The 24,914-nt window shown below is 39.1% G+C and overlaps 1 protein-coding gene across 3 annotated transcripts in view; it reads right to left on the bottom strand.

Annotated features, from left to right (window-relative positions):
* Positions 1-2,147: 2,147 nt before the first annotated feature.
* GPATCH2L (G-patch domain containing 2 like) overlaps positions 2,148-24,914 on the bottom strand; it is a 62,633-nt gene continuing 39,866 nt past the window's right edge. For all 3 annotated transcript variants that reach the window (XM_060095792.1, XM_060095793.1, XM_060095794.1), the window contains exons 9-10: positions 19,578-19,672; positions 2,148-7,054 (exon numbers count right to left, since the gene is read on the bottom strand). In XM_060095792.1, the coding sequence (XP_059951775.1) occupies positions 6,894-7,054; positions 19,578-19,672 (256 nt within the window). In that variant the 3' untranslated portion in view covers positions 2,148-6,893. The remainder of the gene's footprint in view (positions 7,055-19,577; positions 19,673-24,914) is intronic.

A 24,914-nucleotide genomic window follows, 5' to 3' on the forward strand; every position in this document is an offset into this window, starting at 1 on the left:
GCGGCCAGGTTTTAGCGTGTCGGCTCTCAGCCTCGGCTGCACGTTGGCTGCAAGTCTTTGCTTTAAAAAGACTGTCCCACTACCTCATTCTCGTGTAATTGGCTTGTGGTTCAGTCAAGGGAATTAGGGTTTTTAAAAATCTCCCCAGATGATCCTAGTGTGCAGCCAGGGTTAAAAACTACTGCTTCAGTGAACTGAGAATTAATAGACAAAGTACAGGAAAGAGCAGTATTTAGTGCTAGTCAAGGGGTTCAAAGGGTTGAGGAAAGGCATTTTTGTTTGAAGAGGGAGTCTTTGAATGTGTTTAAATGCAAAGCCATATGTGTCCGGAGTGAGAAGCTGTATTGAGCAAGGCATCTGATCAAGGGAGAGGACCTTGAGTGTAAGAGAAAGGATTGTTAGGGGGAGGACAGGAATTTCCAAGACAAAAAGGTAAGGGTGTATGTGAAGGTGTGTAAGCGGAGTTTCCCCATTTAATGCTCTATTATCTGTTAGGGGAGAGGTGAGATTAGCTGCTGGGGTTGAGAGAAGGTGGGAATGAAAGGGTTTAAAATGGCCAGTTTGCAATAGCTGCTGACAACAGGTGGGAGGTTGAGTGAGATAAATATTTAGAGCAATTCAAATTGTCACCATGATTTTGGGGTAGCAGATTTTCATGGAGAAATACATGGCCCACTAGAGCAAGGTGTAGAATCTATATGTAGTGAAACGGGTTGATTTAAGTCAGTCACCAAGGCTACTTACAAGTTCTCTGATATTTTCTTTCCTTTTTCAGTTAAACATTTGAATGAGGGATCTGCAAGGGTCAGAACTCACTTCCAGTGAAAGAAAACATTATTTTCATAATTTACATCTTAAAATTTTTTATATTCCCACACCTTGATAATATCTAGTAACACTAACATTTTTGGCCAGAGGAACTTTTAAACGGTTTTCAAGACGGAAAGAAAAAATTATGTGGTGCTTTAAAAGACTACAAAAATTGAAAGGAGAGCTAAACAGTCTGTACATGTGTATTAATCATGTTTTATATTTCCAATATATTACGATGTTTTGACATCTTAAAAAAACTTTCTGGATGGGGAAAGATGACCCCTCTCAGGGCTGGCCAGTTCTTAGAGACTGCAAAGGACTCAGCCTGCAGCATGCTTTTGATGTGCAAACTAACCACGTCTGATGGAGCCACACTTCCTCCATCTGGCCTGCACACCCCAGGACACAATCATCCCAGGGCCAGGCACCAGGCAACTGGAGCCCACACTGTAGCCCTAAGGCCCTGGAATTATTCACTAGCCATGCCTAAACTGTTCTCCCTGCCCTGCTTTGCCTTTCCCAAGAAAATCCTGATCATGGCTCTGGCCTAAACCTATCACTTGTTCCCGTCTTCTGCCTCCTGACCCAAACTTGGTGTTTGTCCTGTGGCCCTGCATGGCAAACTGTGCCTCTTGTTTCTAGGGGAACTGTAACACTAGACTTTTCTTTCAATGGCACTGACCTTTCCACGTTATCAGTCACCTTTATAAATAAAAACCCAGGCACAAAACATGAGCATCTGAGGAAATGATACTAGAGAACTCGTCCGTAGCCACACATATTCCCAGAAAGAGAAATTTGGTTCATAGGCTTTTGTAATAAAGTAGGCCCTAGGCCAATACACACAAATAAGATCTAAAGAAAAAATGACCATACCACCACTTCAAAGCTTTAAGATTAGAGTACTGTCTTCTGAAACACTGAATCGTAAGTCAGACGATGAAAAAATATAACATGTTGTTACTACTGGTTCCCAACCCCTGCGGAATCACTAGCTGAAAATGTAAAACAAAGACAGTAAGGTGTGATTAAGTGGGATCACTGAAAATTGATTTTAACATGCTCTGAAGTACTGAGATTAATTCCCAGCAAAAGATTACCAATAATTCAACAGGTATTTATTACACAATAGCTATGTACTCAGGGTGTTTTTTTCTTCCAATTATTTTTTTCATTTTTGTGAGCCATACTTTAAAGACTTCATCATTATGAAAGTATATGACATTTTCCCATGAAACTAAGATGTAATGAATAGGTATCGTAAAATCATGGGTGGCAGTATCTTACACAAATGTTTTACTGTCGGTTGTGAAAATCAATGATCACTCACAGACTAAAAATCCATTGTTATATTTTAATCCACTTTTAAAAGGTTGTTTCTATCCATCTAAAAATGGCCTCAATGGCATTTTTCTCCACATCATCCTTTCTCAGTATTTCCAGGAGATCTTTCAGGAACTTGAGGGAAAAAGTATGGGAAATCAAGACATTTAACAGTTTCTGCAAAGAACCATACACAAAACATCTCCATACTTATGGAGGAAAGTATAAGAGCACCTCAGAGCTTGGGGCGGGGGGACACCAGTATATTAAAACACTTCTTTTTAACTGTGGCAAAGCCTGCAGTTCTTAAACATCAAGTCCCCTGGAGCGCTGGTAAAAGACTGCTGGGCCTCACCCTCAGAGTTTCTGATTCAGCAGATCTGAAGCGGGGAAGAATGTATGGATGCTGTTGATCTCGGGGCCCTAGCAGCCCTGCTCTAAGCATCTCCTTCTCTTCCCCTTGCCTTCCCAGTCTGACCTTGCCAAGACTCCTTTCCTTGGTGAACATCTTCAGGATCTGCCCCAGTCTTCAATACTGTGCTTGGAAATTTTTTTTTCCCCACATTTGACAATTTTACCAAGTGCAGTGCAGGGCAGTGGCAGAAAAATTTCTTCTTTTGGCCATAAGTTTGTTTTGCTGGGCTTGTTAAAAACCTTGTAATCCACACTCTTCGGCAAGATCACTCAATTTCCTTTGTTTCTTTTCCACGTTGCTATTTCCAGGCATTTGATGTTCATCTGTTTCGTGATCTTGATGTTCATCTGTTTCGTGATCTTAATGAAAGCATGTCTGGGCCACTTGCGTTTAGTGCTAATAGCAGAACCCACCAATTTCCTCACCTTTTTTCCTCTGTGCCAGTTTTCTCATGGGGTAGGAACCCAACCTGATTGCTGTCACGATGAGTAACTACACTAACTGTCACACCTGGAGAGGGAGATAAGGAAATACTGACAAGTAAAATGGGCAGCTGAAACATGAGCAAAGGAAGCAGCTGACAGCAGGAGCAAACCGCTTCTGCCACCCCTCCCACCATCCCATGAACCATGATACAGCCTATAAGCTATGCCCTCAACTAGACTGTATCCACTGCTGCTAGAGAAAGCCACTCTGTTCTCATCCCAGCTCAGGTAAGGTTCACCAAATATACAGAATGCTGAATACGGCTAATGCTGTATTTTTACACAGCCTAATCCCCAGGAAATAAAAAAGCTTATGGCTCAGAATCATGGTAGTGAAGCCAAAATAAAGCAAAGGCTTGAAATGAATCAGGCATCACCAGGAGCCTTTTCCTGGAGCCGAAGTGGAGAACCCATCACACCAGCAATGACAGTGCCACCTAGCTCCTTCCTCACGTGACACTCTGAGACTCGTTCACCTCTAAATGACTTACTGCTATGATAACTTTGCTCCTGTACTTTTAGCATCAGAACTTGCTATGCTGTGATCTAGACTGCATTTCTGGTTCCAAAGTACAGAGATATGTCAGATTCACCTATTAGGGATTCTGAAGTAGTTTAAATTACCTCTCCTAGGTATTGAGCTTTACTTATTAGCAAAGGATGCCATAAGCATCACAGATTAAAAAGCTTTATTTCAGCTTTTGGTCATTTTGTTGCCAAAATGGCCTTATTTGCAGCCTGTTTCTGTAGCCCAGCAAAACTTTGTCATCTGAACTTTCCAATTGCATTTGATTTCTAAAGAATTCAAGGCTAAATGAGGCCTATTTATCAAGAACACACCACTCAATAAAGATCATACTCTGCCCCTCCAAACTTGGCACCATGTAAACAGCTACTAATTTCCTCTTCTGAACAGTTCTTACCAAAAAGCAACACAAGTTTTGATGCAAATGAAGTTATTCCCTTTAAAATACTGCACCTGAAAAATAATCTCAAATTCCCTTAAACCCGTAAGCAAAACTATCCTTTATGAATGATGCTCATGCAAGTACATAATGTTTTCGCCCACTGTGAAAAATACCCAAGATTAGGGTTTAGACAGGCAGACTGGACAGCAAGCTGGGATAAATCAGAATTCTGAAATTAGGAAGAACTGTGGAGCTCTGCTTCGGTTATTACTTTTGAGCAGATCAAACACAAGTGAGCTCAATGATTATCCTCAAAAGAAGTCAAGCTACAATTTTTTTTCAACAGATTTCAAAACCCGATTTTGAAATTATACCTTTTGTTGAAAGGTAACAGATTTTTCTTAATTTATGACATTATACACTTTGCCATATAAAAAGGAAATTTAAAATTTAAGATTCAAAATACACTTGATTCTAAGAGTATTCCTCTGGAATGGACTCATAAAAAACAAGCAGAATAAGTCGGTGAATAATTCTGTAAGCATGCTCGTGCAGCAGCTTAAAATAAGGAGCACAATTTACAACCCTGTATTGGAAAAATATTTGTGTGCTTAATGGCTATTCTCTTAGACAATGAATTTTCTCTCCTACTTATTACAGATATGGCATTTTGGGTTGCTCCCCGTTGAAAGTATTCAAAATATGTAGGAAAGCTTGATCAAGAAAGATGATAAACATTCTGTTTATCTGGCATACTGTTTCAAAAATACGAGTCTCAGAGTGACTCAGGTCTATCAATGACAATCAAAAGATTATAACCCAGGGCCAAGAAAGTCTGTAAGTCTGGGACTTTAAGTCTGGGATTTTAGTCTTGACTTGATTATGAGATTTGGGGCAAGTCACTAAGACTGTTCTTGGCTCTATAAAATGGTAGTAATCACCTACCTTTACATCATAGATGTTTAAAAGGTAAATAAAGTTGTACATACAAGTGATTTTTAATCACAGGTAGAAAGGAGAATTATTAGGCTACATGTCATGAAGAAAAAGATGCTACCCGAACTACAGAGGTCTTAACAGGCCATGATCACAGGACTGATCTCTGAATGAGCCATGGAGCTTAGTGCAAAGAAAATAAAATTATTATGTTCATGAATTTCTCCCTTAAATCCAACAAATTATGTTAGAAATGTGTGCCTCGGGACACTATTGGGACTAAGTAAGAATGCACATATTACAACAAAAAGATACCTTCATCACTGCAACAACTGAGTATAACCACTTTATATTCAACAGACATCATGTTTTCTATTCTGCTATGGGTGCAGCCTTAGGAAGGGAAGTACACTCACTACTGCACAAGAATCTGGGCGGCTCCCAGGGATGCTGGGCTGGCTTTAGCACTACTCCTCATGCCGTAATCTCCACCCGCCCCTCCCTCCACCATATTCCTTGTTGTGGACAACTGCCATGTTCTCAGTCTTACATGAAGTACTATGTAAACTTAGCTTCCAGTCCCCCTTTCCCAGCAGATTCACACCCACACCACTGACAAGGACATTCTGGAGCTACCACTGATAAGGACAACAATTTTTAAAGGAATACGACAGAGCGGCCCACCATTAAACTCTGTGTGAGAAAGAAGGACAACTGCGCTTCAGGGAAAGACAGGAGGCTCTGTCCTACCAGGTGCAGGGGTGGGAGTTCCTCTAGAATGTCACAAGAGCAGTGGACACTTGAGAATGGCTTCTGTGTATCTCCAAGTAAAAGCATTCAATTTGTACAAAAAAGGGCCCTTCTGCCAACCAGGTCCCTCAACGACAGACAATCTTGATAATACTTTTTTAGAAAGGGTGGCTCTTCTTCAGAAGCTCTAGGCAGTCACTTATTCCTCATTTTGACAAAGGAGCATCCAACTTGAAGCATGGCTGTATATATAACTCTTCATGCAGCTGAGCCGTCATAAACATACCAAGTATAAAGGCATGTCAAAAAGACATTCTTCCTCCCCAAAGTATGGCCTCAAAAAGCCATTATTATAATAGAGTATGAATTTCTGCTACAGGTTACTGACCTATAATACTAACAATAAAAGTCTTGTTTAGTACATAAAGGCTTACACCGCAACATGAAGTATTAAGACACAATCCACTGTTTTAAATTTGCTGTACACCTAAAGCACCTTCTTCATGACACCAATCTGTATGTGTATATATATATAGGTCCTCTTTCAGTAGAACACAGACTGTGGAGATGAGGCAAAGTACAATGCAGCTGCTGGCGATTCCAACAGGACATCTAGAAAAATGGAGTAAGTTTCCAAGGCCCATGCTGCTGGTAGTCTCTTCTGAGGCTCCAAATTGAGTACCTGGTGGATTTATCTTATTGGCACTCTGCTTGAATCAAGAGCAGGCTCAAAGGCAAGCCTTATCTCCTGCAAACAATTCCACACACAGATCTCCACACACAGATCTTAAATCTGTGTTTAACTTTGTCTGGGACTGGCTGCAAATTTGGAACTTCCTCAAATGGTATTAAAAGCTCTACACAAAAAAAAAAAAAATAAAAAAAAAAAAAAATAAAAGCTCTACACAAAAAATATGCAAAAGCAGTTACTAGTTCTTCAAGAAAAAAGACATACCTGCAAAACAGCAACAGCTCTGTCAACAGAGCTGTAGGTAACTGTTGGGACAGCAACAGCAATGTAACAAATAGAGCATCGGGGACCTTTTTTAAAAAAATTGCTGTCCTAATATTTTACAATTAAAAAAAAAAAGATTTTCACAATAGGATTTTCTAAGAGAAAGAGTCCACTTCTTTGAAGAGGAGTCAGTCCTGGTGGCGAAAGGACTGGGAATGTCAATTAATATATGCAAGACAATATAATACGAAGTCTAATATTTGTTTCAACAACATCTAGTCAGCTCTTGGTGGGTGAAATTCTGCTGTCTAGCTGTATCCAGGGCTCTTTTCTTGGGGCATTTTAAAAAATGTAGCTGCAGTTGAGTCCGTGTTTTTCTCTACAGCAGAGGTCTTGACCAACCACTCAGAGTTCGGAGATTTGGGGGCCTGTGATGCTGGTATGGTTGGCTCCACTGCATCCATGTGAACTGGTAAGGGTGTTCCAATAAAAGTAAGGAGGAAAAAAGTCAAAAGGAGACAAATGAGAATGAGAGAGATGTCAACACAAAACTTTCTTAATCCTTATACTTTATGTCCTATTAAACCAAGTGGCCACATAAAGTTTCTTTTTTTTTTAAACCAAAAAATAAAGGCAAGATTTAAGTAAGATAAGTACTGTATTTCTCCACCTCAGAAAATGGGTTTAACTGAACAAATGAATAAATTCAGTAGTACAAATTCATAATGTAGTAATAATCACTTATTAAGCCAGGCACTGTACTGTGTAAACAATGTATACTTATAATCTTATTTCTTAATGCAAACTCTTACAAGTAGGTATCGTCATCTCCATTTCCTGGATCAGAAAACTGAGGCATAGAGAAAGCAGATAATTTGTTCAGGGACACAACCGGGCTGGTTAAGTAGCAAGACTCAGACTCATATACTGGACTCCAAGCCCTCTGCTCTTTCTATAACATACTATGCCTCCAATATGACGGTGTCACCAATAAATACTGAATAATGAGGCAAATGGTAGAAAAATCACACAACCAAGCCCATGGTTTTCAACAAGCACATTAAGACATTCTGGACAGGATAATCATTGCTTGTGCAGGGCTGTCCTATTTTTTTAGGACACTTACCATTCTGGACCCTGTCCCTGAATGCCAAAAGCATTCTCCAGTCATTGTGACAACCAAACACTGTCCTCACATTTCCAAATGCCCCCTGAGCAGAGCAGTACAAACCACCATCATACCCCCTCTGTTGAAAACAAATATAGACACTAAAATAGAGCAAAATCTTAAAAAGTTTCACTTTTATCCTGTCACAATAATTCCATTCCCAGGAATATAAGCTAGAAAAGTAATTTTCAAATTATGTGTCACAAAATCAATGTAGTGGGTCATGACCAATACTTTTTTTTTCTTCATGAAAAAGATTAGATTATATCAGAGTGCACCCAAGGGTTTATTTCAGATTTACAGGTATACCCAACATTCAAACATAAATTTCAGAAAGAAAAAAAAAAAACCTTGAAAGCTATTAACTCCATGGCACATATACAAGAGTTTTTAGAGGGTAGTGGCTTTCAAACATTTTGGAACCTCAACCATAGCAGCAAGAAATACATCTGACATCACCACCCAAATCTCTCTCTCTCTCTCTATTTCTCTCACACACATGCTCATTCACTCCTATTTAAGTGAAAATAATACCATAAAACTATACCTACCATTACTAGATGGTCATCAACCATGGTGAAAAACTATCCTAGATTCTTGGCCTGTTACCTTTTTGAGGAGTCCTATCCAAAGAAGAGGAATTACACTATGGAAATTGTGCCATCTGCTTCTCTGGATACATTTCCTTCAGAAAATGAGAACTTTCTATGTGATCTCACGGACACAGCAGTTACAAAGAAACCTTGCTCCTTAGAAATTGCAAGGGCCCCTTCTCCAAGAACTGGGTCTTGGTGCTCCAGCCGGGTGTCAGGCCTGAGCCTCTGAGGTGGGAGAGCTGAGTTCAGGACATTGGTCCACCAGAGACCTCCCGGCCCCTTGTAATATCAATCGGCGAGAGTTCTCCCAGAGATGTCCATCTCAACTATAAGACTCAGCTCCACTCAACGACCAGCAAGCTGCAGTGCTGGATACCCCATGCCAAACAACTAGCAAGACGGGAACACAACCCCACCCATTAGCAGAGAGGCTGCCTAAAATCATAATAAGGTCACAAACACCCCAAAACACACCACCGGACAGTCCTGCCCACCAGAAAGACAAGATCCAGCCTCATCCATCAGAACACAGGTACCAGTCCCCTCCAACAGGAAGCCTACACATTCCACGGAACCAACGTTACCCACTGGGGGCAGACACCAAAAACAATGGGAAATACGAACCTGCAGCCTGTGAAGAGGAGACCCCAAACACAGTAAGTTAAGCAAAATGAGAAGACAGAGGGCTTCCCTGGTGGCGCAGTGGTTGAGAGTCTGCCTGCCGATGCAGGGGACACGGGTTCGTGCCCCGGTCTGGGAGGATCCCACATGCCGCGGAGCGGCTGGGCCCGTGAGCCATGGCCGCTGAGCCTGCGCGTCTGGAGCCTGTGCTCCGCAACGGGAGAGGCCACAGCGGTGGGAGGCCCGCGTACCGCAAGAAAAAAAAAAAAAAGGGAAGACAGAGAAATACACAGCAGATGAAGGAGCAAGGTAAAAACCCACCAGACCAAACAAATGAAGAGGAAATAGGCAGTCTACCTCAAAAAGAATTCAGAGTAATGACAGTAAAGATGATCGAAAATCTTGTAAATAGAATGGAGAAAAGAAATGTTTAAACAAGGACCTAGAAGAACTAAAGAGCAAACAAACAATGATGAACAACACAATAAATGAAATTAAAAGTTCTCTAGAAGGAATCAATAGCAGAATAACTGAGGCCAAAGAACGGATAAGTGACCTGGAAGATAAAACAGTGGAAATAACTACCGCAGAAGAGAATAAAGAAAAAAAGAATGAAAATAATTGAGGACTGTCTCAGAGACCTCTGGGACAACATTAAATGCACCAACATTTGAATTATAGGGGGTCCCAGAAGAAGAGAAAAAGAAAGGGACTGAGAAAATACTTGAAAAGATTATAGTTGAAAACTTCCCTAATATGGGAAAGGAAATAGTCAATCAAGTCCAGGAAGTGCAGAGAGTCCCATAAAGGATAAATCCAAGGAGAAACATGCCAAGACACATATAAATCAAACTATGAAAAATTAAATACAAAGAAAAAATATTAAAAGCAGCAAGGGAAAAGCAACAAATAACATATAAGGGAATCCCCACAAGGTTAACAGCTGATCGTTCAGCAGAAACTGGGTGAGGCAGAAGGGTGTGGCAGGACATATTTAGAGGATGAAAGGGAAAAACCTACAACCAAGATTACTCTACCCAGAAAGGATCTCATTCAGATTCGATGGAGAAATTAAAACCTTTACAGACACGCAAAAGCTAAGAGAATTCAGCACCACCAAACCAGCTTTACAACAAATGCTAAAGGAACTTCTCTAGGCAGGAAACACAAGAGAATGGAAAGACCTACAATAACGAACACAAAACAATTCAGAAAATGGTAACAGGAGCATACATATCGATAATTACCTTAAATGTAAATGGATTAAATGTTCCAACTAAAAGACAAAAACTTGCTGAATGGACACAAAAACAAGACCCATATACGCTGTCTAAAAGAAACCCACTTCAGACCTAGAGACACATACAGACTGAAAATGAGAGGATGGAAAAAGATATTCCATGCAAATGGAAATCAAAAGAAAGCTGGAGTAGCAATTCTCATATCAGACAAAATAGAGTTTAAAATAAAGACTATTACAAGAGACAAAGAAGAACAGTACATAATGATCAAGGAATCAATCCAAGAAGATATAACAATTGTAAATATTTATGCACCCAACATAGGAGCACCTCAATACATAAGGCAAATGCTAACAGCCAAAAAAGGGGAAAGCAACAGTAACACAATCACAGTAGGGGACTTTTAACACTCCACTTTCACCAATGGGCAGATCATCCAAAATGAAAATAAATAATTAAACACAAGCTTTAAATGACACATTAAACAAGATGGACTTAATTGATAATTATAGGACATTCCATCCAAAAACAGAATACACTTTCTTCTCAAGTGCTCATGGAACATTCTCCAGGATAGATCATATCTTGGGTCACAAATCAAGCCTTGGTAAATTTAAGAAAATTGAAATCATATCAAGTATCTTTTCTGACCACGATGCTATGAGACTAGATATCAATTACAGGAAAAAAAACTGTAAAAAATACAAACACAAGGAGGCTAAACAATACGCTACTAAATAACCAAGAGATCACTGACGAAATCAAAGAGGAAATCAAAAAACTTAGAAACAAATGACAATGAAAACACGACAACCCAAAACCTATGGGATGCAGCAAAAGCAGTTCTAAGAGGGAAGTTTATAGCAATACAATCCTACCTCAAGAAACATCTCAAATAAACAACCTAACCTTACACCTAAAGCAATTAGAGAAAGAAGAACAAAAAAATCCCAAAGTTAGCAGAAGGAAAGAAATCATAAAAATCAGATCAGAAATAAATGAAAAAGAAATGAAGGAAACAATAGCAAAGATCAATAAAACTAAAAGCTGGTTCTTTGAGAAGATAAAATTGATAAACCATTAGCCAGATTCATCAAGAAAAAAAGGGAAAAGAGTCAAATCAACAGAATTAGAAATGAAAAAGGAGAAGTGACAGCTGACACTGCAGAAATACAAAAGATCATGAGAGATTACTACAAGCAACTCTATGCCAACAAAATGGACAACCTGGAAGAAATGGACAAATTCTTAGAAATGCACAACCTGCCAAGACTGAACCAGGAATAGAAAATATAAACAGACCAATCACAAGCACTGAAATTGAAACTGTGATAAAAAAAATCTTCCAACAAAAAAAATCCCAGGACCAGATGGCTTCACAGACGAATTCTATCAAACATTTAGAGAAAAGCTAACACCTATCCTTCTCAAACTCTTCCAAAATATAGCAGAGGGAGGAACACCCCCAAACTCATTCTACGAGGCCACCATCACCATGATACCAAAACCAGACAAAGATGTCACAAAAAAAGAAAACTACAGGCCGCTAACACTGATGAACATAGATGTAAAAATCCTCAACAAAATACTAGCAAACAGAATCCAACAACACATTAAAAGGATCATACACCATGATCAAGTGGGGTTTATCCCAGGAATGCAAGGATTCTTCAATATACGCAAATCAATCAATGTGATAAACCATATTAACAAACTGAAGGATAAAAACTATATGATTGGGGCTTCCCTGGTGGCGCAGTGGTTGAGAGTCCGCCTGCTGATACAGGGGGCACAGGTTCGTGCCCCGGTCCGGGAAGATCCCACATGCCGCAGAGCGGCTAGGCCCGTGAGCCATGGCCACTGAGTCTGCACGTCCAGTGCCTGTGCTCTGCAACGGGAGAGGCCACAACAATGAGAGGCCTGCGTACCGCAAAAAACAAAACAAAACAAAACTATATGATCATCTCAATAGATGCAGAAAAAGCTTTTGACAAAATTCAACACCGATTTATGATAAAAACCCTCCAGAAAGTAGGCATAGAGGGAACTTACCTCAACATAACAAAGGGCATATATGACAAACCCACAGCCAACATCGTTTTCAATGATGAAAAACTGAAACCATTTCCACTAAGATCAGGAACTAGACAAGGTTGCCCACTCTCACCACTATTATTCAACATAGTTTTGGAAGTTTTAGCCATAGCAATCAGAGAAGAAAAAGAAATAAAAGGAATCCAAATCAGAAAAGAAAAAGTAAAACTGTCACTGTTTGCAGATGACATGATACTATATACATAGAGAATCCTAAAGATGCTACCAGAAAACTACTAGAGCTAATCAATGAATTTGGTAAAGTAGCAGGATACAAAATTAATGCACAGAAATCTCTTGCATTCCTATACACTAATTATGAAAAATCTGAAAAACAACTTAAGGAAACACTCCCATTTACCACTGCAACAAAAGAATAAAATACCTAGGAATAAACCTACCTAAGGAGGCAAAAGACCTGTATGCAGAAAACTGTAAGACACTGATGAAAGAAATTAAAGATGATACAAACAGAGGGTGAGATATACCGTGTTCTTGGATTGGAAGAATCAACATTATGAAAATGACTACACTACCCAAAGCAATCTACAGATTCAATGCAATCCCTATCAAATTACCAATGGCATTTTTCACAGAACTAGAACAAGACATTTTACAGTTTGTATGGAAACACAAAAGACACCTAAGAGCCAAAACAATCTTGAGAAAGAAAAATGGAGCTGGAGGAATCAGGCTCCCTGACTTGAGACTATATTACAAAGCGACAGTAATCAAGACAGTATGGTACTGGCACAAAAACAGAAATACATATCAATGGGACAGGATAGAAAGCCCAGAGATAAACCCACACACATAGGGTAACCTTATCTTTGACAAAGGAGGCAAGAATATACAATGGAGAAAATACAGCCTCTTCAATAAGTGGTGTTGGGAAAACTGGACAGCTACATGTAAAAGAATGAAATTAGAACACTTCCTAACACGATACACAAAAGTGAACTGAAAATGGATTAAAGACCTAAATGTAAGGCCAGACACTATAAAACTCTTAGAGGAAAACAGGCAGAACACTATGACATAAATCACAGCAAGATCCTTCTTGACCCACCTCCTAGAGTAATGGAAATAAAAACAAAAATAAACAAATGGGACCTAATGAAACTTAAAAGCCTTTGCACAGCAAAGGAAACCATAAACAAGACAAAAAGACAACCCTCAGAATGGGAGAAGGTATTTGCAAATGAAGCAACAGACAAAGGATTAATCTCCTAAGTATACAAGCAGCTCATGCAGCTCAATATCAAAAAAACAACCAATCCAAAAATGGGCAGTAGACCAAAATAGACATTTCTCCAGAGAAGATATACAGATTGCCAACAAACACATGAAAGGATGCTCAACATCACTAATCATTAGAGAAATGTAAATCAAAACTACAATGAGGTATCACCTCACACCAGTCAGAATGGCCATCATCAAAAAGTCTACAAATAATAAATGTTGGAGAGGGTATCAAGAAAAGGGAACCCTCTTTCACTGTTGGTGGGAATGTAAACTGACACAGCCACTATGGAGAACAGTATGGAGGTTCCTTAAAAAACTAAAAATAGAACTACCATACGACACAGCAATCCCACTACTGGGCATATACCCTGAGAAAACCATAATTCAAAAAGAGTCATGGGGCTTCCCTGGTGGCGCAGTGGTTGAGAGTCTGCCTGCCGATGCAGGGGACACGGGTTTGTGCCCCAGTCTGGGAAGATCCCACGTGCCACGGAGCAGCTGGGCCCACGAGCCACGGTCGCTGAGCCTGCGCATCTGGAGCCTGTGCTCCGTAACGGGAGAGGCCACAACAGTGAGAGGCCCGCGTACCACAGAAAAAAAAAAAAAGAAGTCATGTACCACAATGTTCATTGCAGCACTATTTACAATAGCCAGGACATGGAAGCAACCTAAGTGTCCATCGACAGATGAATGGATAAAGAAGATGTGGCACATATATACAATGGAATATTACTCAGCCATAAAAAGAAACGAAATTGAGTTATTTGTAGTGAGGTGGATGGACCTAGAGTCTGCAGACTCTAAGTCAGAAAGAGAAAAACAAATACAGTATGCTAACACATATATATGGAATCTAAAAAAAAAAAGGTTCTGAAGAACCTAGGGGCAGGACAGGAATAAAGATGCAGATGTAGAGAATGGACTTGAAGACATGGGGAGGGCAGGGGCTTTCCTGGTGGCGCAGTGGTTGAGAGTCCGCCTGCCGATGCAGGGGACACGGGTTCGTGCCCCGGTCTGGGAGGATCCCACATGCCGCGGAGCGGCTGGGCCCGTGAGCCATGGCTGTTGAGCCTGCGCGTCCGGAGCCTGTGCTCCTCAACGGGAGAGGCCACAACAGTGAGAGGCCCGCATACCGCAAAAAAAACCCAAAAACAAACAAACAACAAAAAAAAGACATGGGGAGGGGAAGGGGAAGCTGGGACGAAGTGAGAGAGTGGCATGGACCCATATACACCACCAAAAGTAAAATATATAGCTAGTGGGAAGCAGCTGCATAGCACAGGGAGATCAGCTCGGTGCTTTGTGAGCACGTAGAGGGGTGGGATAGGGAGGGTGGGAAGGAGATGCAAGAGGGAGGGGATATGTGGATATATGTATAAGTATAGCTGATTCACTTTGTGATACAGCAGAAACTAACACACCATTGTAAAGCAATTATACTCCAATAATGATGTTAAAAAAACCAAACCAAAACAAAAAAACTGTTAGAAAAACTGTTTTGCTACATATTTTTTAATGACGGTAAAATATATATATGAAATGTACCATTCTAATAATTTCTAAGCATACTGTTCAGTAGCATTTAGTATATTCACACTGTTGCACAACCATTACCACCATCCATGTCCAGAACTTTTTCATCATCCCAAATGGAAACTGTCTACCCATTAAACAATAACTCCACATTCTCTTCCTCCCGCAGCCCCTGGCAACCACCATTCTACTTTCTGTTTCTATAAATTGGATTGTTTTAGGTACCTCTTAGAAGTGGAATCATACAGTATTCATCCTTTTTGTGTTTGGCTTATTTCACTTAACATGTTGTCTTCATCCATGTTGTAACATTCATAATTTCATTCTTATAATGAAGGCTTTCAGACTGAATAATAACCTATTGAATGTATATACCACATTTTATTTATCCATTCATCCAGTGATGAACATTTGGGTTGTTTCTACTTTTTGGCTACTGTCAATAATGCTGCTATGAACATGGGTGTACAAATATCTATTTGAATCTTTGCTTTCAATTCTTTTGGGTATATATCCAGAAGAACTACCATGGATCACATGGTAGTTTTATGTTTAAATTTTTGAGGAACTACCATATCTTTTTCCACAGTGGCTGCACTATTTTACATTCCCACCAGCAATGCACAAGGTTTTCAATTTCTCCACATCCTTCAAACAACAACTTTTTTTTTTTTTGATATAGCTATCTTAAGAGCTGTGAAATGGCCAAGAGAAACTTTTGCATATGTTCTCCTGAAGAATGGTGCAGTACTTTTCACAATAGCGTAAAACAGCATAAGAATATGATTGAAATGTTCATCAAGAACAGTTAATTGTATTATATCTGTCAACTGACAAAATGGAATACCATACATATGGAAGTAAGAAAATGAATAGACTCTGGTAGGATAAGACCTGAATGAATCTCAAGAACATAAATGGGTGAAACTTGTAACTTATAAAATACAACATTCCATTTACACAAGGTTCAAAAACATGCAAAACTAGACAATATACTGCTTAGAGATACATATGTCTGTCAAAACTAGTTGAAAAAAACAAAGAATGACAAATGATTAACCAAAAATATATATCAGGATAATGGTTACCTCTGAGGAGAGTGGGAAGAAAAATTTAAAGGTGATGTTCCTTTTCTTAAAGTGGATGGTGGGTATATGGATAGTTGCTGTATTGGTTTTCTTTATATCTTATACATTTTCTATAAATGTTCTTTTGTGGCCATTCAATATTTATTCAAAAAACATTTTTAACTTTAGAAAACATTTAAACTTAATTAAAAGGCACAGCAGGCAATAAGAATCTGCCCTATGACTCCTGAGACAAGGGCCAACCTGAAATGGAACTACTACTGAATCCAATCACAGGATTAGAATAATATTGAGAATCACTCTGTTTCATCTTTAAGATTCTATTCATTTATTCATACAACAAATATCTAGAGACTGTTCTATGTGTGGAGCATTATTTTTTAGATGCTGTGGGGTACAGCAGTGAGCAAGACAGGTAAAAATTCCTGCCCTTGTGAATGCATCGCTAGCATTGCTGGCCTGGTATTTGAAATCTTATGTAACTAATTAACAGGTTAACTCTTGGGTACCCTTCTAAGGACACATATCCTATCCCAGGGTGAAGAAGGTCAGAAATGGCTCTTGCGATGGCCAAAACAGTCAGGGCTCGTGGGAATTCCCTGCCGGTCCAGTGGTTAGGACTCCGTGCCTCCACTGCAGAGGGCACGGATTCAATCCCTGGTCAGGGAAATAAGATCCCACCAAAAAAAAAAAAAGTCAGGGCTCTTAACAGAATATCTTATTATCCCAATTCTCCTTCACCTACAGCCATGTGTCTACTTTTTGAAGGAATGGCATTTGTACACCCAAAGCTCTGATTTGCCATTCTAATGAAGAAAATCATCTCAAGGAAAAGAAGTCTTATTTTCATCTGAGTTCCTTATGCTTCTTATAACTACTTAAGCCTCTCAAATTTTAGAGAAAATAACCCTTTCTTCTTTTCCAGTTACAATCTTTCAGAACATATATGACAGCTGGTTCACTTTGGCATGAGGGGGACATTGCTGGGCATTCCCTGTTCTGGTGTATCGACCGGGAAAGCAGGTTAACACAGCTACACACTAGGATCCAGGGGTGGCTCTGTACACCAGGCACCTGCATGTTATAAAGCCGTAGAGGGAAGGGGAGTGGAGGTAAAATGAAGAAAATGGAGGTGCTACACTTTCAAGATGGATCTACCTAATGACCCTATGAAAAGGTCCTATTTCCTGGCCTTTGTTAATATTAGTACAAAAAGACAGGAAGGCATGTTATTCCCTTTTGCTCTTCACCTTTCTAGCCTTAATTGTATCTTTAAATGCAGTCAATTTCAACGTAAAACTTTCCACAAGTGGGGGAGGGGAAAAGGGAAAAGATTTGTGGCTGCATGTTTAAGAAAGAAGCTGAATTCATCACAGTGACAGGAGAGAGTGTTGGCAGAGATCTGGGCTATTTATTCTTTTAGGAAAATCCTATAAAGAATGACACAAGGAAGCCTCTATCTGCAGTCTTGTTCATCACACTGGTGAAGAGTCCGATAACAGATGTATGCGGGAGCATGATTTAATGGCAGGAGCTGGCCCCTGATGTGTATTAATACAGCGGCAAAGCGGAACGCACCTCTCTTCATCACTCATTTCTATAAAAGAGGTGGAATCCGAGATGGCCCGACGTTAGGCAGAGCAAGCCCATTTGTTCTACTGACTGATGGCGCGGGCTCGGGCTGTGTCCTTCACCTCCATGGGGCACTCAGGTTGCGGATAGAAAACAAAAAAAATGTTCAGTGAAGCAGGCCTGAGTCAACAAGTGAGAGGAGCTGGGCTCAGTAGGGGAAATGCTGAACACTCAAGTCTTGTTTAATACCTCCCAGTACATTTCCTGATTTGAATATGGAATAAGGATTATGAACTTCTCAACAACTCTTCTCTTATAAACAACTAAAAGCTAAAAATAGAGCTAGATATTAAGGGGGAAAAAAAGAACAAAAGGATAAAGAGGGGCAACTGTGTTTTATTGCTTCCAATTCCATAGACTGGATGAGGATCTGGGTTTTGACATGGAGTCATGGTTTGGAACCAATTCTGTCGTATACAAGACCAAACACCTGCAGTGTTTAAGAGGGCAGCTCAAGAGTCATAGGGAAATTGGTCTGATCTTGGCTCTACAATTTACCAACCATATAACCTCAGTGAGTGATTTAACCTCTCTAAGCCTTAATTTTCCCATGTGTAAACTGGGAATAAAAACAGCATCTGCCTTATAAAGTTGTTGCAAAGGTTAAGTGAAATAATTCATGTAAAATGTTCAGCTCAGAGCATGGCCATGTGAAAATCACTAAGAAAAACTTACTACAATCATCAGACCCATGATTAAGAATGTTCAGTACGAACCACTGTCAAGCAACCATTCCAAACAGAAGCTCAAACAGGTCAATTTCAGAGTATGCTGAAACTTACTAAGTAAAGTTAGAGAAATAAGAGTTCCTATCTGTCTGAGGTCTACTCTTTACTCAGGTATCAATTACTCTGATCTATATAATATATAGTATTTTCTGAAGAAAATAAAATAATTTATGATATGCTCAATTCCCTCAGAGTGAATTCACCATCATCAAGAAAATAACCATAGGTATTTCTGATAGGTCCTACAAGCAGATACGCCCTTTTTAACCAGAGCAATTCACCCCAAAATGTATTGAAATACACAAAGTATTATTTCCTATGATTAATAATTACATTTAATTATCTTCTCTTAACTTCAAAGAAAAATACCTATAGACATCCAGTATTCTTGCTGATATAAATACATAATTATCCCCCCTTTTTCATTTAAGGATAACATACCTGTATGTATGTAAATGTGCAGCTCAGTGAATCTTTACATGTGTATACACTCATGTAATCCCCACCAAGTTCTTGATATAAAGCATTTCCAGCATCCCAGAAGACTTTTTTTTTTCCCCCCCCCAGAAGACTTTTTTATGTCCTCCTCTGGTCACTACCTCCCACTGAAGATAACCATTATTTTGGTTTCTATGAACCAGTTTTGCCTAGAAAACCTTAAGTTTTAACTTGAAAACTTAATTAGAAATTTCTTGAATGGTAAAATATTAGCACTCTACAAGACATTAAAACAGTGATAATGTATTGTGCTGTATACCAAACATGAAAGTAAATAAATCCATATGGCTCCTTCGCTATTGACTAAACTGCCACCCTACCAGGATTTTCATTACCACACACCTAATTTCCTGTCTGTGTTAGAGCAAAAGTACAGATGACTAAAGACTGTTGATAGTGGAATATAGGGATTCAAACTCAAGAAAGCTGTAAGACACAGTGAAAAAGCACAGACTTCAGGGTCAGAGATGAAAAGGTATATAAAACATATAATTTAGTGCCTGACACACAGTAGGTGGTCAATAAAGGATAACTACATATATAATTACCGGCACTTGGGCTGGACAGAGATGCTGTAGCCACAGGTTTCCGTTTCCTCTTGATGTCACGTGAACACGGTGGTCCCAGGTGTATGTTTGCCTGTCTGCATATATGAGAAAAAAAAATTTTGTTTTAACTTTGTAATTCTTATTGTAAGAGAATATGTTCAGCCCAGATGAAACCCCTGACCCATTATAGACATATACTAACAAAATGGGCACCATCCTTTGCCATCAAGTGTCAGTACAAGATTATTCAGAATTAATCATAACTTATTCTTTATATACTATATATACCCACTGTAAACTTCTTATTTGAATTCAGAACAGCAGACATTCATGATTAATTTCAATAAATATGTTTCATTACATGCTCTTTTTTGTACAATTATTTTTCATAAAAACTATAACCGAAATTGTTCTAAACTCACTAATGAAATACCTATTCCCAACTGGTAATATATTGAAAAGTTTAACGCTACATGAACACAGATATTTGCATAGAATTTTAATAGGAAGTTTAACCCTTCTATCACTATAAATCTGGATTTTTAATAGTGTCTATGTCACAAAATAAGTAAGTTTAGTTTCTGTGATTTTTAAAAACATTATGTGGGGCTTCCCTGGTGGCGCAGTGGTTGAGAGCCCGCCTGCTGATGCAGGGAACACGGGTTTGTGCCCCGGTCCAGGAAGATCCCACATGACGCGGAGCGGCTGGGCCCGTGAGCCATGGCCGCTGAGCCTACGCGTCCAGAGCCTGTGCTCTGCAACGGGAGAGGCCACAACAGTGAGAGGCCCGCGTACCAGAAAAAACAAACAAACAAACAAACAAACATTATGTGGCAAAAATATGTTCCCTCGAATATTCAGCTTATTTAAAAAAAAAAAAAAAAAGGGACTTCCCTGGCGGCCCAGTGGTTAAGACTCTGCTTCCACTGCAGGGGGTGTGCGTTTGATCCCTGGTCAGGGAACTAAGATCTCACATGCCACGCGTCGCGGCCAGAGAAAAAAAAAAGAGCGAGAGCTTCAAAGCTAGAAAAGCAAAAGATTCTCTGAAAGGCAATGGATTTAACAATGAAATAGCTGGTAAGCTATTTTTTTTAATTTTAATTTTTATATTGGAGTATAGTTGATTTACAATACTGTGTTAGTTTCAGGTGTACAGCAAAGTGATTCAGTTAAACATATATATATATATCCATTCTTTTTCAGATTCTTTTCCTATACAGGTTATTACAGAATACTGAGTAGAGTTCCCTGTGCTATACAGTAGGTCCCTGTTGATTATCTATTTTATATATAATAGTGTATATATGTTAATCCCAAACTCCTAATTTATCCCTCCCACAACCTTTCCCATTTGGTAACAATAAATTTGCTTTCTACATGTTTCTGTTTTGTAAATAAGTTCATTTGTATAGCTTTTTAGCTTCCACATAAAAGTGATATCATATGGTATTTGTCTTTGTCTGACTTACTTCACTTAGTATGATAATCTCTAGGTCCATCCATGTTGCTGTAAATGGCATTATTTCATTCCTTTTTATGGCTGAGTAATATTCCACTGTATATACGTACCCCATCTTCTTTATCCATTCTTCTGTCAATGGACATTTAGGTTGCTTCTATGTCTTGGCTATTGTAAATAGTGCTGCAATGAATATTGGGGTGCATGTATCTTTTTTTTTAACATCTTTATTGGAGTATAATTGCTCCACAATGGTGTGTTAGTTTCTGCTTTATAACGAAGTGAATCAGCTATACATACACATACATCCTCATATCTCCTCCCTCTTGAGTCTCCCTCCTACCCTCCCTATCCCACCCTCTAGGTGGTCACAAAGCACTGAGCTGATCTCCCTGTGCTATGTGGATGCTTCCCACCAGCTATCCACTTTACAGTTGGTAATGTATATATGTCCATGCCACCTCTCACTTTATCCCAGCTTACCCTTCCCCCTCGCCATGTCCTCAAGTCCATTCTCTATGTCTGCGTCTTTATTCCTGTCCTGCCCCTAGGTTCTTCAGAACTTTTTTTTTTTTTAGATTCCATATATATGTGTTAGCATATGGTATTTGTTTTTCTCTTTCTGACTTACTTTACTCTGTATGACAGACTCATTTTCTCTGGATATATGCCCAGGAGTGGACTGCTGGATCATATGGTAATTCTATTTTTAGTTTTCTGAGGAACCTCCACACTGTTTTCTACAGTGGATGCACTACCTTACATTCCCACCAACAATGCAGGAGGGTTCCCTTTTCTCCACACCCTCTCCAGCATTTCTTATTTGCAGACTTTTTAATAATGGCCATTCTGATTGGTGTGAGGTGGTACCTCATTGTAGTTTTGATTTGCATTTCTCTAATGATTAGTGATGTTGAGCATCTTTTCATGTGCTTTGTGGCCATCTGTGTGTCTTCTTTGGAGAAATGTCTTTTTAGATCTTCTGCCCACTTTTTGACTGGGTTGTTTATTTTTTTTGACATTGAGCTGCATGAGCTGTTCGTATATTTTGGAGATTGATCCCTTGTCAGTCGATTCGTTTGCAAATATTTTCTCCCATTCTATGGGTTGTCTTTTTGTTTTGTTTTTGGTTTCCTTTGTTGTGCAAAAGCTTTTAAGTTTAATCAGGTCCCATTTGTTTATTTTTGTTTTTATTTTCATTACTCTAGGAGGTGGATCCAAAAAGATATTGCTGCGATTTATGTCAAAGAGTTTTCTACCTATGTTTTCCTCTAAGAATTTTATAGTATCTGGTCTTACATTTAGATCTTTAATCCACTTTGAGTTTATTTTTGTGTATGGTGTTAGAGAATGTTCTAATTTCATTCTTTTACAAGTAGCTGTCCAGTGTTCCCAGCACCACTTATGGAAGAGACTGTCTTTTCTCCATTGTATATTCTTGCCTCCTTTTGTCATAGATTAATTGACCACAGACGCATGGATTTATCCCTGGAGTTTCTATCCTGTTCCATTGATCTGTATTTCTGTTTTTGTGCCAGTACCAATACTGTTTTGATGACTGTAGCTTTGTAGCACAGTCTGAAGTCAGGGAGCCTGATTCCTCCAGCTCTGTTTTTCTTTCTCAAGATTGCTTTGGCTATTCGGGGTCTTTTGTGTCTCCATACAAATTTTAAGATTTTTTTGTTCTAGTTCTGTGAAAAATGCCATTGGTAATTTGATGCGGATTGTACTGAATCTGCAGATTGCCTTGGATAGTACAGTCATTTTGACAATATTGATTCTTCCAATCCAAGAATATATTTTTCCATCTGTTTGTCTCATCTTCGATTTCTTTCATCAGAGTCTTATAGTTTTTGGAGTACTGGTCTTCTGCCTCCTTAGGTAGGTTTACTCCTGGTATTTTATTCTTTTTGATGCAATGGTAAAAGGGATTGTTTACTTAATTTCTCTTTCTGATCTTTTGTTGTTAGTGTACAGAAATGAAAGAGATTTCTGTGTATTAATTTTGTATCCTGCAACTTTACAGAATTCACTGATGAGCTCTAGTAGTTTTCTGGTAGCATCTTTAGAATTTTCTATGTATAGTATCATGTCATCTGCAAACAGTGATGGTTTTACTTCTTCTTTTCCAATTTGGATTTCTTTCATTTCTTTTTCTTCTCTGATTGCCATAGCTAGGACGCTGCTTTGCTATTTTAGTTCGCTACTTTCTCCTTCCTCTCAACCTAGATAGATCCTACCCCTAAGGACCAAGCTGAGTCTCACATTTATACAAAGCTTTCCTTGAACATCTTAGGCCTTATCTACCATGAATCATTATTTAACCGGTGTATACATATCTTTTTTCCCTAATGAGGCTAATCTCCTTGAGAACAGGGACCATATTTACATTTCTTTCATAATTTTCCAGTGATCTACCAACTTCTGCACAAGGCATACAGCTGATCCCCACTAAATATCTGTTGAATAAAACTGATACGAATGACTAAAAGTTCTAAAAACAAAATACTCAACTGTACACTTATAGGTGGTTAAAATGGTAAAAAAAAAAAATTTTTTTTGGCCATGTCGCACAGCTTACAGGATCTTAGTTGCCCACCAGGATTGAACCCGGGCCCACAGCAGTGAAAGTGCCTAACCACTGGACTGCCAGGGAATTCCCTAAAATGGTAAATTATATGTTATGATATTTTACCACAATTTTTAAAACATAGCCAGAGTACAAAACATATAAAAAGGACTCTAATAAAATTATATCAGATGAACTCCTAATTCGTAGTCCTACTTGGGGAATCAAGTCTCATGGCTTAATAGTCTTAAAACTGAAACCTCAGTCAAATCTAAGAGAACCTAGTTAGCAAGGCAAAATGGGCAAATTTTCCTATTCAGAGGTCCCCAATCTGGCAACTTCCACAGTTTAAAAGCATATGGAGGGCTTCCCTGGTGCAGTGGTTAGGAATCTGCCTGCCAATGCAGGGGACACGGCTTCGAGCCCTGGTCCGGGAAGATCCCACATGCCGCAGAGCAACTAAGCTCATGTGCCCCACAGCTACTGAAGCCTGCGCGCCTAGAGCCCATGCTCCACAACAAGACAGGCCACCACCAATGAGAAGCCCATGCACCACAATGAAGAGTAGCCCCCATTCGCCGCAACCAGACAAAAGCCTGAGCACAGCAACGAAGACCCAACGCAGCCAAAAATAAATAAATAAATAAATAAATTTTAAAAAAGCATACGGGCCTGTGCACACACGTGGGTTCTTCTCTCTCTCTCTCTCTCACACACACACACACACACACACACTCTTTAAAGAGCAAAAGCTTAGAAGTCAATTCAATTTATAAATAAGAAAATATAAGGATTTGACTGAAATCATAAGAAAACTTTTAGAATGTAAAGAACACTACAGCAGGCAGATATTTACAATATAAAGCCTGTGGTTTGGAAAATTCCACCAAATCACCTTATATTGATCATTTACATCTACACGGCAAAAGAGTTAACTATAAGTTAGGTACTCCATGAATAGTTAATTCTGAAACCCCAAAGTGAAATGTTAAGTATAAACATGTAAAACAGGGAAACGATCCATTTTTCATATCTTACAGAGTCCTGGGAATAAGTCTAAATCAGCATGCTGATTTAATAATTAGAAACATGGAGGACAGAAGGTCAAAGGTGGACAGGTCTAAATGCAGAGGTGATAATTCCCTTTGAAGCCAAAGACACAGGCAGAAAAGAAAGTGACACTACAAATTTTGTTTCTCCTCAAAACAGAAAAATGTACAGAATAGAACTTCCATCTTTTCCACAAACAAGGTACTTGAGTATAAACTATCCAAGCTCTTTGCTCTAATTCAATCACGCTTCTCCTAAA

The sequence above is a fragment of the Mesoplodon densirostris genome, chromosome 4, assembly GCF_025265405.1.
Source record: "Mesoplodon densirostris isolate mMesDen1 chromosome 4, mMesDen1 primary haplotype, whole genome shotgun sequence".
Taxonomy (NCBI): domain Eukaryota; kingdom Metazoa; phylum Chordata; class Mammalia; order Artiodactyla; family Ziphiidae; genus Mesoplodon; species Mesoplodon densirostris.